Consider the following 17,729-nt stretch of genomic DNA (forward strand, 5'->3'; position numbering starts at 1 on the left):
TTATAAGGAAGTTTCCTTATTAGGTCATTGATTTCATCCATATTTGGAATTTCTCCCACGCGAAATAACAACACTAGCGTAAGATTCATAGTATTTTACGTCAGTTCCAGCTTGTCCCTACCGCCGGCTAGCAGCTTTATTTACGTGTCTCATAAATTTCAAGGTACAGTTTTTCTAAAGCAGCAGTTTAAGTTCCAGAATGTTGCAATATATATAATTGCAATATAATTATTTATGCAGTTCATTTAATTGTTCCGGTTTCCAGTTTTTAACAGAGGCAGAAATTTAATAGTTTTCTTGTTTTCTAAATATTATAAGTTTTGAGAATAAAGTTTGATAATGAATTTCAACTTTGAATAGGAGAAAGGTGCGTAAAGTCGGCAAAAGTATCCGTCTGTTTTAAATACTCAGTGTTGCTGTTAATATATTTTCATGATATAGAAAGAGGGTTACGGAAATTGAGACTTATTTATTTGTGTAGTATTTTACATGTATTTATATGGAGAGTTGCTGATATAATCTGTGTTTCCTGAATGTTGATTTTTGGTGTAGCTATTTTAGAGTATTATCTTATGTCCGTCTAATCTACGGAATATTGTTAATTGTTGATTGCTGTTTTAAGAGATTTATTTCTGTTAATTCGTGTTCCAGTTGTTTTTAATATTATGTCTGGTGAATAAAAGTTATTATACACTTGAAACGATTTTGGGTTTGCATTCAGAGCATCAACGTAAAGGCGGATCTGATACCTTATTACATTACATATAAAAATACAATCCGTCTCGCACACACACACATAAAAAGGAGACTACGCTGACCTAGAAACTATATTTGTGTGATATGCAGTATGAAGTAGCAGTATTAGTAATTATTTCATGTATTCTGAGCCTTCATATTTCCTGTTAAATTCTTTTGGTTCGTTGTTGGTGTCTGTCTGGTCTGGTGGTTGGTTTGGTTGGTTAGAAAGGTTCTCACCGGTTTGCGAACACGTTACAGTATTATATACGTTTCAGTAAGGTTTTTCGGCCTTTTCCGTATATGCGCATTGAAAATTGATACAATGAATGACAAACTGATCAGTTTATTGTTTGTTTAAACAAGTCGATGTAGTTTCTTATGATGACACCGGATACAAATTGTTGTCTTCCTTTAGGAAATTCCAAAACTTGTATTCCTTGTTCATGTTTGATAAATCGAATGACTCATGATTCAAATAATTCCCCTCCAATTACTTAAACAAACACTTTACGCTATTTTTATCGAAAGTGTGTAAAAGTTTATATTTTAAACATTTTGTCTGCGTTACTTTTAACTTTAAATCTTTATATGTTCTGTATTATACTATATATTTTCATGTTATACTTACTTTACCTTATTTACTGTTATTTATATTTCAATACAATGTCAATATGATAAAATACGACTGATAAAAACTCTCGTGCTCATATCAGGATAACGAAATCAGAGAGCTGTCTCATTGGCAATCATACCACTTTTCACCAATTTTATGTTATTTATAAATTTCGTTTATATTTTCAGTTTAATAGAGTTGTCAATTGTAGAAAATATGCTTCTTCATACATTTAAACCAAAAAATATAGTAGTGTTATATCGTATATGGTATTAATGCTCTATTATTAAATTTAAGGTCATAGTTGGTCTTCGGCTTATTACTCATTCATACCATCCGTAATGTCTCAGTCATTGTAACAGCTTAACAGACGTGCTTGGCAAACTACAGTGTATGACTTCTGATAGATGGCTCAATGAAACAATACTTTTGATGGCAGAAATCAATGCAACGCTTTACAGTCTGCATTTCGTCTTTATGTAAACGTCCACGTCAGTATACACTCCGAAACCAAGTATGAATGGGGGAGTGTTATGCCGTTTGAAGTGCAAGGGCCTGTATCCGTGGTGTTGGATAACGGACCTCCTTTTAACTGTTTTGATACTTTGGTCATAATTACTTTGGTCCTGATAAAGCTTCCTGTCATCGTTATTACTACATCCTATACCCATTGACCAGTAATTTATCATCGTGGTTGGCGGTCTGTCAAGCTGGTCAACCTATCCCCGGAAACAGCTGTTGTGAAGATAGGAAAATTCAAACCAAAAAACATCTGTAAACAAACTAAAATCTATCTCTGTATTAAGACCAACATAGACTCCATTATGTATCGTGACAGAAAAGCTATATTTCAATGCTAAAAGCCGATCATGAGAGGGCAAACCAGCTAGTCAAAGTCGTTGAAAACCACCCTGTTAGTTGACTTCGTACTCTACTTGGCCTTTTTAAAATCTAGCGTCACTTATTAGTTGTTGTTTTTTTGGTTTTTTTTAAGTCCAAGTTTCATCGAAATTTAAAAAAAAAAAATAACTTTACACTGCAAATATTGCGCAAAAAGAATGTTAGTGAAATATCTTTTTTGTCCGAAAAACTATTCGCAAAATAATCAACACAGCCACCAGCTCTGACGTATTCTTTTTAAAAACCTCAATATAATTAAATGCACTTATTACTTGAAAGGACATGAATACAATAAAATTATTTTTATATAGGTACATGTAACGGTAACCAATATAGCTAAATTCAAGGACGTTATTCGATTCTACAATGTATATGAAGTTCCGAGAAGTCGCATGACTATAGAATGATCAATTATCAAATATGACCCATTTAAAAAAGAGAGAATTACTTATATATTATTGATAAAAATATTGATAAAGTGCGATGGTCCTTAATTATGCTTATGATAAATAAGATTATGTAATGATATCTTTACATACAAATTGCACTTTGTATTATCTTTAAATAGAATTAGCATCCTGTTTGAATATTTTATCTTTTCCCTTGACATACATTACTATATTTTTCGTATTGTATCATAATGTTTGAATTCAATTTTTCTATATGCATTTATCAAAGTGAACTTTCCATTTCGGCTGAAATTAGAAAAATACATCATCTCTGTTTACATGGTTTACAAAATGATTTATAGTACTAAGTTTCCTAAACATTTGATTTTCATCTTATTTCTTGTAATTCAAAAGATGACTATACAGTATATTAATTTATATTGAAATCAGATTAAATTCATCAATTTAAGATCTTAATGTAAAATATTTGAAAAATAACACTTTAATGAGAGTGTCGATGAATTGAATAAAGCATCCGTTCCACGTTTACGACATCAGCTGATCATTAGACTTACCATTGGATTTTATTTTCAACGTTAGTGTCACTAGTGGAAGTTGTTATTAAATTGAGAATGGCGCTATTTTGGAACAACCTTTTATCCAGTAGTTACAAAATATAGTATTTTGTATAGACTTATGTTTAAACTTCATGAGAGTAAGCAAGGACATTTTAAATGGATTGCTTACGTTAAATCTTTTTTTTATGAAACAGAGCTTAGTTTTATATGGAATGATCAAATGCATATGGATAACAATATTCTCAAGTCTATTTTAAAACAGAATTTGACTGATCAATTTATTCAAAATTGGTTCCCGCAAATTAAAAGCCCATCTAGGGGGGAATTTTATGGACTTTTTAAACACGAATTTAAACTGGAACCATATCTACTTAGATTGGCTGTATCTGATAGATTATATATGTGTAAGTTAAGATGCTCAAATTTAAAATTTCCTATAGAGACAGGAAGATGGGCAAAGATCCCTAAACAAAACAGAATTTGTTATTTATGTAACTTTGATATTGGTAACGAATATCATTATATGTTTACTTGTACATATCCACAAATCGTGGACCTGCGCAAAATTTTTTATCCCACATTATTACAATACAAATCCATCAGAGATCAAAATGATTGGAATGCTGTCAAATTGCAATGTAAAATTATATCGTAATATTTGTAAATTCTTAAAAAACATTATCAAATATCTATAATTATTCACTTATTAATACATATGTAAAAACATGACTGACTTTATATATACACATGAAAGTGTCACGAGAATCACATGCATGATTGTTTATTGTGTGTTAGCTCAGGACTGTTGTCGTATATATAGATGTTTATTGTAATTACTGTACAGATACTTCGTCTATTTATGTATGTATGTAAATTGACTTCTTGTACACTGTTGTGTCTGAGGATAATAAAACTTTGAATCTTGAATCTTGGATAAGAAACTATGGCAATCTGTCCTTCCGGAGCACATGGTTTTATTTGTCACGTGAGTAACATGAGTATATCGAGTGGAGCAGGAACTACCTCTCCTTCCGGAGTACACCTGTCCATCCCCTTTCTTTTCAGTTTTAAAGGGGTTCATTTAAAAATAAAAAAATGTGGTATTGTTGTCAAGGAGACACCTTCCCACCAGAGACCGAATAGCATAGACGTTTTACAACTATAATAGGTCATCGTGCTGCTTTCCATAAAGAAGCAAAACCCATACCGCATAGTCAGCTAATAATGACCCCCAAATGAAAAATGATTAACAATTGAAACGAGAAAACTAAAAAATACCACTTCTTATTTTATATGAAGTGCAGACAACGGATTCCACTAGTAGACTAGGATTTACTTATCCATCTCCGTTGGAACTTACTCAAAATCATCTTTGTTTACTGGGCTATTTCTGTTTTTTTTTTTACTCCGATTGTCCGATAGCCCTTTTGGGAATTTTCATACTTTTCACGAATGAATTACTTAGAAACTCAAAACCCAAACAAATTGTCCTTATGAAGAAACTTTCAAGATGGCTGGTCTACTTGCGCCTAAAGAAAGTCATTATATTGATTATGGCAGTAGCTAAACATTCAACCTCAAGTTAGATATCAAAACTATAACCGGCTCAACATATTAAAATTCATCAAAATGGCGATCTAACAGGTGATAATACAGAAACATTTTTTATTTAAGAATTGAATGCTTCTTTTTATAAATTTATTGGGGTGTAAAAGCGTTGACCGAAGTACATTTTGTATGAAGCGCGGAAGCGCTTCATTTTAAACATGTACGCACGGTCAACGCTTTTACAACCCTATAAAGTTACAAAAGGAAGCATTCAATACTTATAATTACATTTTTTAGCTATGATTATGAAAACACGAATTTTATATATTTTATTATTTAATTTACCTGTGCACTTTATTGTTGGAGCACGTGTTATCATGAATGAAAAGTTGTATTGAGCAATGCAACTGCTTACGGAATAACACGTGATGTGCAGTTAGCCAATCAGAATAAAATATTATAATGAAACATACATCTAATGTAATTATATGCATTTAAAAAATATCAAATGGTCTTCAGGGAGGCCATGCACCACTAACTGATATCTTCCGTTATATAAATACTCATGAATTGTGCACGTCCTTTGATCTCTGATAGAAGTTGTCTTATTAACATGCACTCGTACCACATCTCCTTCGTTTTTAGCTCACCTGGTCTATAATTTCAAATGAGCTTTTCTCAATATTTGGTGCCCGTCTTCGTATGTTAACTTATTCAAAAAATCTTCTCTGAAATCACTGGGCCAAAGGACAAGGTACGATAATGCCCGTTTTGACCCCCCTTTTTCTCATTTTTCAAATTCTGTTTAGGAAGGCTACTTTTCACGTTAAAATACTTGCTAAGGCTTGAAGTTTGTTTGCATAAACTTCAAAACCATTAATTTCAGAAAATGGGTGAGGTGAGGGAAGGGGGAAGGGCACCAAAAACGCTAAAAGAAGGAAAAATTACGAGTTTTGGTCATTGATTCTTAAAATATAATAGGGTGCGCCTACGTGATCGGAGAATTTACGGCGATTTAGACAGCAAAAAACAGTGCCTATTTATGACATTGGAATAAAAAAATTCTGGGTCACGTTGCCCAGGCACCTAAAAACTACAAATTGGTTTTATAAAACACCTGCAAAGTGAATAATAATTACAACATTATATTTGAATAATAACAGAAAGTTTATAATAATAAAGTGAATAATAATTACAACATTATATTTGAATAATAACAGAAAGTTTATAATAATAAAGTGAATAATAATTACAACATTATATTTGAATAATAACAGAAAGTTTACCCCCCTCACCTCGTCCAGTTGCTAAAATTAGTGGTTTTCATGTTCATCCAAACAAACTTCAAGCATCAGGGAAAATTGTAACATAATAAGTAGCTTTCCAAAACAGAATTAAAAAAAATGAGAAAATAGGGGGGGGGGGCGCAAAAACGGGCTTTATCGTACCTTGTCCTTTGACCAAACTTGGCCACAATCATCTTTGAATTATCTAGTTTTCAAAATGTGCCGGATGATTCCATCCGCAAATCAAGATGGCCGACATTGCTAAAGATAGATCTTAGGGGTAAATTACAAGTTTTGTCTATTATTTTCATAACAATCGTCAATAAAAAAAAATCTGACAAGGCAGAACACTTCAGAAAGCTGAGTTTTAACTAATGTCAAACTTACACCCCAAAAAAAAGGGGGAGGGGGTAAATTCAGATAAACTCAAAGGTGACTATCAAAAATTCATATAGTGTCAAGGTTATTTATGACTTTACATTTAAATGTGGGTAAACTAATGAACTATACGAGGAAGTAAACGGTCGTGGGTGGATTATATGGACGAACCCGAAATTAGTCCCGATCCAGCGGTTGTTTACTTTTATAAGTATGAAAGTAACACAGTTATGTTATATCATGGCTGATATATACATAGGGATGTGATGAAGCAATAAGAAATCAAACCTATATTTCGGAAAACTGTATTATCTACATAGTATCACAACAAATACTTGAGACGAATTATAACACCGTGACGGTAAATTATAACGATATAACACTGCCCACATACATGATTTAATTTCAATGAGATTTTGAAATCAGTTTACTGCGATTATACGGAAGCCTGAAAAAAAAATATGCTTATAAAGTCTTCGACAACAGAGACAGATCCAGACGTTTTTAAAAGGGGTTTCAAACCCACATTAAGGAGGAGGGTCTAACTGTATGTTGCCATTCAAATGCATTGATCGTCCAAAAAAGGGGGTTCCAACCCCCGGACCCCCCTCTGGATCCGCCACTGGATAATATTCATTAGGTAAAACTGTTTATCAATGCTACAAATTGCTGTTCAGGGCAATTCTGATATTCATGTTTTGGTCAAATCTGGCTTCAAAAGAAATCCGTAACGGTATTTGAAATAAATTATTCCGTGTGTTATATTTTTCTGGTATAACCTGCAACATATATGTCTCTGATCAGTTATAACTTTTTTTTTGTTAAATGGTGCAATGGACAATTCTTTAAGATGACCTTATAAGTAAGAACTCATTTGATCGTATATTTATGTGTATATATATATTCATGTCATTTAGTTTTTTACATTTAGTTTTTTACATATACTAATAATAATTACTTTTTATATTAGACTAAGTATTTTCCATTTGTGATTTCGAGTCGAACAGAGCTAGAGTAAGGGGGTGTTGACAAAGGGTCAATAAAGACCTAAATAAAAAAAATGTATTAATTAGTTTTTGACAAGATTAACAGGATAAGTCCTCGCTGTCGCTCGTACTTAACCATGAAGAAAGGGATTAGCATTCTCTTACATATATAAAAAAGAAGATGTGGTATGATTGCCAATGAGACAACTGTCCACAAGAGACCAAAATGACACAGACATAAACAACTACAGGTCCCCGTACGGCATTCAACAATGAGCAAAGCCCATACAGCATAGTCAGCTATAAAAGGCCCCTATATGACAATGTTAAACAATTCAAACGAGAAAACTAACGGCCTTATTTATATAAAAAAAAATGAACGAAAACGAATATGTAACGCATAAACAAACGACAACCACTGAATTACAGGCTCCTGACTTGGGACAGGCACATACATAAATAATGTGGCGGGGTTAAACATGTTAGCGGGATCCCAACCCGGCCCCTAACCTGGGACATTGGTATAACAGTACAACATAAGAACGAACTATAAAAAAGGCTTATATAATTAACTTATCAGATGCACAGTAATACAAGTGGACGTGATACTTATATAATGAATTTATATTTTATAAACTAAGCGCGAACGTTTGTCTTAATTTAGCTCCAAGCAATTATTAGTTGTCTGCAAGATTAACAAGTTAAGGCTGCGTCTCGCCTTCATATGTTCTCTTTGTTAAAGTATCATTTTAATCAAAATATTACATAAAGAATTAATATCTTATTAAGAAACCGTAAATGCCACGGTTGACTGATTTGAGCTCCAAGCCAAGTTGACAAAATAGTACATGTAATTCTAATCAAGTCTATTGTCCTTTTTAGAAATATCATGGCTATGTTATTAAGTTAATTAAGGGTCTTTGTTCTGTTCAGTGAGAGTTTAGAAAAATATGTCATATTAACTCAAGTTACTTGATTGTTCGACAATTCGTATTTGTCAAACCTGAACCAGTAACGCGAAATTGTACAGGTAAATTTCTCTCTTAAAAGTGGCACTTCTATATGGGCTTTTGTTCAGGTGAGTCCAGAATTTTTTAATTTTCATATTTTTACATGACTACAGTGGTATCCATGTACAGTCTCTATCAGGATTAAAGGGAAAAGTTAATAATTTATGTACATCATGGACACTCCCCAACCCAACACCATGGTGTGTAAGGAAACAGGAAAATCTGTCATTAACATGGGGAAGGAAGCCGAGGAACTCAGTGGCGAACTATCAGGCGGACTCAGCGGAACGGACAAACTGGAGAGATATCTGCAGACTGATTCTGGTCAAAGTCGGGACCGGGGGAGGGGGGACTTTCACCGGCCTAGGCTCCTGAAGTATTCATTCTAGTTTAAACTCTGTTCTGTGTATCACAGATGTGTGTGGGAGGGTGAAAATTACAATTTAAATGTACCAGAATTTCAAGCGCCCCCACGTCAGGATCGAACCAAGGACTTTTCAGCACTGTATTCATCGGTCTCATCCTCTTATATTTGATGCGTTTCCCTGAGTTTCCGGTATTGTTTTTTTTTTTCTTAATTGATTTATGAATTTCGTACAGCGGTATACTACTGTTTCCTTTAATTCGCATCATGCTCACAAAGCCTCGCATATAGTCATATTTGAATGTTAAAATAATAAAAGTAAAGTTTAATGCCTAAAATATGTCAGCCCAAAACACAGCAGAAATTCAATTCTGCCGGAATACCTTTTCAAACCGACTATATAGTATTTTTTTCATTGTTGAAGGTTGTACGTGACAGTTGCCTATACATGCTTTCGTCCACTTCTTTTGAACTCTGGTGGATAGTTGTCTCGTTGCAAATCACACCACTTCTCGTTTTCTACAATAATTTCAAATCGGTTAATAGTTTCTTCAAAACCAGTTAATCTTGGTATTATCTATTTCCTAGGAGCAAACATTTCCCCGTTACTGAGCGGTACTAATTTACTAGAAATCGGATATGACTGCGGCAAGTTAATGCTTCGCGTCGGGAAATAGTTGTCACGGGAGGAAATAAACTTGCTATTATACTCATAAGCAACAAATGAGTGTTGAGTATAGAAATATATACATTTAGTAATATATGCCGCCGGGCGTTAAGTATCAGGCGATCTTTTTGAACAATACATATTATTTGTAACTGATATTTGTCTATGGTTAAACAAATAATAATGACAGTTATTACAATTGCGCTAACGTAAGTTGAAAGCAATAGTGTAGAGCCAATTTCTATTTTTTTTCTCACCAGGCCGTCCATTGATGGCATGATGACACTATAATGTCTTACACCAAACACGTCAACAAATTAAAATCAATTTAAGACTTAAAAAAACAACTTTATGTCTAACTTTCAACCTTGTAAACAAGTTAAAATTAAACCTTGACAATTTAAATGGCATATTTTAGTATGAATAAAAAGAGGGACATTCAATACTACACTCAAATGTGTATGGTAATTGAAGTCATCAAATATTTTCAGGTACAAACTAATTCCATTTGGTTAAGTTTGTCATGTTTTTGTCGAGCCTGCAACTTTTGTTGCAGAAAGCTCGACATAGGGATAGTGATCCAGCGGCGGCTACGGCGGCGGCGGCGGCGGCGGCGGTGTTAGCTCACTTCTTAAAAGCTTTATATTTTAGAAGGTGGAAGACCTGGATGCTTCATACTTTGTATATAGATGCTTCATGTTACGAAGTTTCCGTCAGTCACATGTCCAATAACCTTGACCTCATTTTCATGGTTCAGTGACTACTTGAAAAAAAAGTTCAATTTTTTTGTAATGTTGAATTCTCTCTTATTATAAGTAATAGGATAACTATATTTGATATGTGCGTACCTTGCAAGGTCCTCATGTCTGTCAGACAGTTTTCACTTGACCTCGACCTCATTTCATGGATCAGTGAACAAGGTTAAGTTTTGGTGGTCAAGTCCATATCTCAGATACTATAAGCAATCAGGCTAGTATATTCGGTGTATGGAAGGACTGTAAGGTGTACATGTCCAACTGGTAGGTGTCATCTGACCTTGACCTCATTTTCATGGTTCAGTCGTTATAGTTAAATTTTTGTGTTTTGGTCTGTTTTTTTCATACTATATGCAATAGGTCTACTATATTTGTTGTATGGATTGATTGTAAGGTGTACATGTCTAGCTGGCAGATGTCATGTGACCTTGACCTCATTTTCATGGTTCAGTGGTCAAAGTTAAGTTTTTGAGTTTTGGTCTTTTTATCTAATACTATATGCCATAGGTCAACTATATTTGGTGTATGGAAATATTTTATGATCTTTATGTCAGTAGCGCAGGTTTCTTTTGACCCTGACCTCATTTTCACGGTTCATTGCACAGTGTTAAGTTTTTGTGTTTTGGTCTATTTTTCTTAAACTATAAGTAATAGGTCAACTATATATGTTGTATAGAAGCATTGTTAGCTGTACATGTCTGCCTGGCATGGTTCATCTGACCTTGACCTCATTTTCATGGTTCATTGGTCTTTGTTTAGTTATCTTGGTTAATGTTAAGTTTATGAGACAGTTGTAATAAAGCTTTATACTTAGGACTATCTACATAATATCAATGATTAGTATAGAAGGCGAGACATTTCAGCGTGTGCACTCTTGTTTATTCTAACATGTAAAAAAATGTTGTCTTTGTCAACAAATGTACCGCTAAACAACCTTTCTTTGATAGAATAAGGAAATGTAAATGTGTTAAGAACTTTTTAAAGTTATTATTTAAATCCTTGAAAATTTAGATCCGCTTTTGTTTTTCTTCATTAACTCGGTTATGTATTAACATCGCTCGAATGATACAAATAGACGGTGTTTTTTCGCCCTTTTCCTTACGAACTTTAATTTAAAGATGACTGTTTTGTGACATTTATTGTTATTGTTGATAGATACAATACTTCGTAGCTATATAATTGAAAATGAACGAGAGTGGATGGATTGTTGTTTAACGTCACCTGCACGGGATTGAAGATCTTATATCAATTTTGAAGTCATCTGTTTGAAAAGGTTGGGATCAAATCACCCCTCTAGCGAGCAGTCGTGGCGAGCACAATATTAAGAGAACAACGAGGCTTAAAAAAAACTTTTTGAAGTACCATAATTTTTTTCTGTATTTCATTTCCAACTTAGCTGGGTGAGAAAACATTCTTTTTTTATATAGAATTAGCGTGTAACGATTGCAATACATTTCGAGAAAATGTGCAAATAAAGTAATTGAAGTATTCAAATATGCCATCTAAGTGGTAGAAAGGTTCTTTATCAAAAGGCAAAATCAAAAGCTTAAACACATCAAACGGATGGCAAAGCAATGCGATATTATCAGATTATTGCATGGCATTTTTCATATCGCATGTATTATCAGCCATAGGTTCAATATCAGCCCAAGAGCCGCATGGCTCGAGGGCTGATACTGACCAAGGGCTGATAATACATGCGATATGAAAAATGACATGTTATGATCTTTTTATCATATGCTTCAACAATGGAGAAAAATAACAGATTTATATATTGATCCTTTTACGTGGTTTCCAAAAAGAAGTTCAAAGAGTGAAAAGTTCACAGACGTCGGACCCTAAATTTAGTACATTCGATATGAAATCTTTCTATCATATGCAGAGAAGAAACATATTTGAATATAACCAGATCGACAAAAATATACATAATAAACACTGTTTGGAAAAGTCAACTTTTTAAAAATAAGTTTCTAAATTATGTTTGAAACTTTTAAAAAATGCATTTATTTAATAATTTTTTTTTTTTTTTTTTTTTTTTATTATAGTTTTACACAATATACTTTCCAGTATCCAAATAATTGTTTTGTACACTACTGTGTAATGTTTTTCATAGAAAACGTAGCCTTGAGGTGTATTTTCCGGAATTTGCCGAGTATCACTGGGAAGCCATGCGATAACGTTACGGAAAGGCATGTGATAACAATCGAAGCATGTGATAAACTTTTCATATCAGCCCGCTAAGCACCAATTCGAAAAATATGGAATTTACGTTAATTTAATGCTATTATCATACAATAAAAATCAGATGTTATTTAGTCTAAGTATATGATAAAGCACAGTTTATAACTTATATGTGTATCTCATAGAGTGATATGGTCATATACGCCATTTTTGGTCGTCTCCCCTTTTTCTTGGTAATATATTTATTTGTAAATTTGATTTTAATGGTGAATCATTATTTTTCCAGGAAAAGTGTTGTCATATCTTTCAAAGCCAAAATCACATGGATATATTTATACATACATATATTAAAATGTGACTGTACTTAAATCATGTGTCAACAATAACATGTAACGATGTTATATCTATATTTCAAAGTTTTTTACTGTGCGTGATTTGTCAGAAACATTTTCCTTATGTGCTGATCCTATTATCATAATAGATTGTCAACTGCGTTCAGATAACAATAGTAATTCTCTCAGAAACACAAGATTTGATTGTCTTATGCATGCAGATGACTCAGTTTTTTTTTCCGAAACAGAAGATGTTTATATAAGAGAAAATGAAAAGGTTACAATTATCAAAATTGTGTTTAGATGTGAACTTAAAATTCTTGTTTTTAACAAATCTGATAAACATCTTTATTGCCCCACCATTGTATTTAAATGTGTTACACAATGAAAGTGTTATAAGAACATATAAACTACTTTGTATCTAGTTGCAAATCTATGCAAGGAATCAACGAAATCTTGAAAGATTTCAAAGAATTTTAGTCAAAGGACATCTAGTGATCAACATATTAAGTCTTCAACATTAAACTGATTTTTAAAAAACCCAAATGGAAATTAATTTCACAAAGGCCATCAACAATCTTCCTTACAAAACTAATAACTTACATTTTTTAAATCGTTAAAAAAGAATCTAATAATAGTTTACGTATAAGACATATTCTTATATAGGTAAACTTATAAAAGACGAAATAATTTAAACCCCGGATATATAAATCATTAAACAGAAAAGATTTTAAAATAGATTAGAAAATTTCATTTTGTACCTGAGGGCGCGATTAAATCAAGACTAAAATGTACGTTATTTCAGATATTTTGTCAATTCGATTGGTCAATTCTTGGTAGAACACCTTTTAATGTGGGGAAACCCACCGTGAATCGTATATATGCAATGGTATATAAAGCGTTCTGGATACAAACTACATGTATTTTTTGAAAATAGACCACTTAAAATAATTTGATATCATATACCATAGATGTAAACAACTTTTACAAAAGTAAGTCAATTAGCTCAATTATGATAAAAGTTACTTATCGGTAGAATTTTAAATAAATAATATTGAATGCAATGTTTTTCAAACAATTTTTAATGTTACTAACACTTTTGTTGTTGCAAAAAAAAAAACCTGAGTGTAGTAAACATTATATATTTCAACAAACTAAGCGTTCATTTAATTTTCTAGAAACAGTTCAACTTTTATAATAAAAACAAATCGGTTTAGTAAACTTGTTCAAGAACCGGCAATTCAGAGGTTGTCGTTTGTTGCTGTCTTGCGTATTTGTTTTTCGTTCATTATTTTATACATGAATTAGGCTGTAAATAGTCTCGTTTGAATTGTTTTACATTTGTAATTTCAGGGCCTTTTATGATCTTTTATAGCTGATTATGCGATATGGTCTGTACTCATTGTAGAAGGCCATACGATGACCTACAGTTGTTATTAACTGTGTCATTTGGTCTCTTGTGACCGACATACATTTTATTCTTAGTAAAACTTTATGTACTTGAGAGTTCCAATTTTTTTAACGAGTTTTGTTTTTCCTTTCAGTTAACTTAACATGCCTGGAGAGCAACTAGCATGCGTGTGGCAGGCGGTGGCAGCACTAGATGTCACCAAGAAATGTGCAGTCAGCGCACCAACAGAAATAGTAAAAGCAGTAACCAAAAGTATCAGTGGCTTACAGACTGTGAACTTCTCGGAACACATCTTCAATCAGACATTTCAAGACGAAACCATCAAATTTGAGGATTACAAAATATATGTTAAAAATTCTCTGCGAGAGAAAGGAGTTTCTTTCGGTATTCTCCTTGAAAGTATTGAAGAGGCCTGTTGGAATGTGATTAAAACAACATGTAAAAGTTCCATATCTAATGCTGACCTATACAAATTATGGAAAATCAACAACCGGTTAGTGAGAGAAGATACATATCCTCCTGTTTTGTGTAAAGAAGAAGCTTGCTGGTTTACCGACAAGGTCCTTGGCAACTTCGGGAATATAATCAAATCAACTGATGAAATGTTTAAAGCAGACAGTTTCATTTTTATGGACTTCGTCAAAATCCTAGAAGATCTTGTGTTCAAAGAAGTAACGGTAGATAAAACCAAAGCATGCATCGATGACCTTTATTCCTGGCTTGTATTAGAGATTTTGAAAAAAGAGAAAGTATACGTTCGATGTAGAAAGCAATCAAACTGGTCAACCTGGGCAAAGCGAAGCTGCGTCCTTACTCCGCGAAGTGTTAGTGTATATACCGGAAGTCCAGATAAAGTCAGAATTCAAAGCAGCACTAAGAAAATAGAGTTAGTAATTACTAAGAATACAAAAGTAGAAAGTCTCCTAATGTACAGTGGAATAATACATCATTTAAAAGGCAGATTTTGTATAGCAAACCATCCAGTTATAGAATTGGAAATAGCAGTTGAAGATGACTACGAAAAACGGTCATGGCTATCTTCTGTAGAGGAAATCATTGAATGCATACTAGAAAACACAACTCCAGTACAGAAATTGCTGCGTGATCGATATACAAAAAGGATTAAACAGTCTTCTACATCTATAACCAAACAAAGTTCTTTGCAGAAAGTGGAAACGGCACTAAATGAAAATCACAAACGAGTATCTCGTGCAATTTCGAACATGCCAAGTCCAATTCGTACACCAGTCATTCAGCTACAAGGTATTCAGGAAACAGCAGACGTTGTAACTGTTGAGATTGTGCCCAAAGTCACTACTAAACCAGGACTCAATGGAACAAATGGGAACAACACAGGTAGTCTGGGGAATAACAACACCACCGATTTCATAGCAGTTAACAGAGAAAAACTAAAAGCGGTATTCATGAAAATAGACACAAACGGTAACGGTCTTTTAGATAGAACTGAATTTCACAAATTTATCAAAGAAATAGGCCTAACAATGTCTGAAAAAGAAGTAAATTTAGTGTTTAAAACGGTAGACACACGCGATAAAAGCGAGATCACCTTCGATGAATTTGAAGTGTACTTTTCGAAGCACGTAATGGATGAGACATCAACTGCTGAATGTGTAAACGCCATGAGGAAGGCGTTTTTAGAAGCGGACCGGAATGGCTCTGGCACATTGAACTTCAGAGAATTTACTGAATATGTATGGGAGAAGAAGCGTTCTATTAGGATGTCTAAAATTATGACCTCATTTTCTGAAAGTGCGAAAGATGAAATCACATTCTCCGATTTTCAGAAAATGGTCCAGGGTGGCAATTCGGACGTTTTAACTTCAATAATCGAGGAGGAAATTGAGGATATCGACCTAAATGACTCATCAGTAGATCAGTTCCAGAACCAGCTAAAACAGGTCTATAGTGACACAGATTCAAAAGAACTTACAACATACATTCGTGATAGGTGGAAGAACTTTGCGACTTTCAGAAGAAAAGGAAACACTGGAACAATTGTAATGAAAGGCGGGCATGGAATGGTGGCAGATTTAGTTCCAGGGGAATATAGTTTAATAGATCTGGCATGCTTCAGTGATCTTCCGCCTCTAATTCCCAAACACACTGTAGTTAAAGGGGTAAAATGGGAAATAGGCACAGTACCTGGAAAGTCGGGCAAAATTACTTTCCCGCCAGATTTCAATGGAAGAGTTGTTACTGATGTGGCCACTACAGAACTTTTGCGATATTATGACTGCAGTTTTGCCGACGCAAAACAAGAAAAGATTTCGTTGCTGTATAGACATGGAATACAGGACTTTACATACGAGAATGGGTACTTAGAAAAATATGTTGCTGCAACCAACGGTGGTGCGGGTCTCGAACGTCACGAGTTTTCTCACTTAGACTGTCCGTTGACAGACGAGTCTGGTACATTCATTCTAACCAAATTTACAGAGAACGGAGAATTTCACATTACTGGATTCAAAATCCCCAAACGTCACACCTTGTATATTCCCGGGGGTGTGATTCATTGTAACGATTACCTCAAGGGTACATGGAGGACCATGTTATCAGATGAAACAGACATTGACCATGTACATCTCACCAGACGGAATGACGTACACGGTGACGAAATTTATGACAATAATGAAACAAAATTTCAGTTTACATTTGTGTAAAAGGAGACATTTCTACATGATGAATTTGAAAATCTATATTTTTGTGGAATCTAGTCAAAAATAAATGTTGTAAATTGTTCTAACGGCTATGCCTTAATTATAACTGGCTTGTGAATAAAAGGTTAATGGTTTACAATTGTTTAGCTTCTTGAACATATACGAAAAACAGTTGAGGGGAAAATGTCAACGAGAAAGAAATCCGAATACACAATATCACAAAAAATACATAGACTTTATCAACAGAATATATATTTGAAAAAAAAATCTTTTTCGTTTATGCTTTTAAACATCAATCAATGTCTTTTGCTTTCTGGTTTGAATTTCTTATACCATTCTCATTTCAAGGCCTACTGTGTGGTATGAGTTTTTGGTTTATACTTCTATGGTTTTGCTAATTTTGGAAGACTGCATATTGTGACCTATTAAAGTTGTCAACTTCTACGTCATTTGGTTTTTGTAGGAGAGTTGTTGGAGGAGAGTTGTTTTATTTAAGAAATAATTGATGCAATCTATTATACTTTATTGTAGTTTTAACATGGATTGGCGTTATATTCGTGATTATTTTGGCCCGAGCGATAGTGAGGGCTAAAATAACACGAATATAATGCCTACCCTTGTTTAAACTACAATAAAGTATTATAGCTTGCATTAAATATTTCGATTCGACAATTAAGGTAATTTCTATGTCCGATGTGTATAAGTGTAGATCGTTTTTGTAGGCTCTTCCATGAACCTCCCTTTTTTTATTGTAAAGAATCAAACGACTGACTGATTTTTCAGAGGGAGGAGTTTGAACAGCCAGCATGAACGGTTGTCGTATCTAGGTCAAATATGTCAATTTCGAAATGCAACACATCACAGTCATAATAAATGAATTAGTTTGAAAGTGTTTTAAGTTAATGAAATATATTA

The 17,729-nt window shown here is 33.5% G+C and overlaps 1 protein-coding gene across 3 annotated transcripts; it reads left to right on the top strand.

Moving 5' to 3' along the window:
- Window positions 1-8,354: 8,354 nt before the first annotated feature.
- LOC143041866 (uncharacterized) lies at window positions 8,355-16,953 on the top strand. Of its 3 annotated transcripts, none has more exons than XM_076213992.1 (2): window positions 8,355-8,446; window positions 14,270-16,953. In XM_076213992.1, exon 2 carries the CDS (start codon window positions 14,280-14,282, stop codon window positions 16,815-16,817), a length of 2,538 nt encoding a protein of 845 aa, XP_076070107.1. In that variant the 5' UTR covers window positions 8,355-8,446; window positions 14,270-14,279; the 3' UTR covers window positions 16,818-16,953. The 3 variants fall into 3 exon arrangements, with proteins under 3 accessions (XP_076070107.1, XP_076070105.1, XP_076070104.1); XM_076213990.1 differs by having other exon boundaries at window positions 8,402-8,494; XM_076213989.1 differs by lacking the exon at window positions 8,355-8,446 and adding an exon at window positions 13,571-13,717.
- Window positions 16,954-17,729: the final 776 nt, after the last annotated feature.

Source organism: Mytilus galloprovincialis, chromosome 8 (genome assembly GCF_965363235.1).
Source record: "Mytilus galloprovincialis chromosome 8, xbMytGall1.hap1.1, whole genome shotgun sequence".
NCBI lineage: Eukaryota > Metazoa > Mollusca > Bivalvia > Mytilida > Mytilidae > Mytilus > Mytilus galloprovincialis.

Excerpts from the sequence above, each read along its gene's own strand:
- LOC143041866 (XM_076213992.1), top strand. The coding sequence starts at position 14,280 with ATGCCTGGAGAGCAACTAGCATGCGTGTGGCAGGCGGTGGCAGCACTA.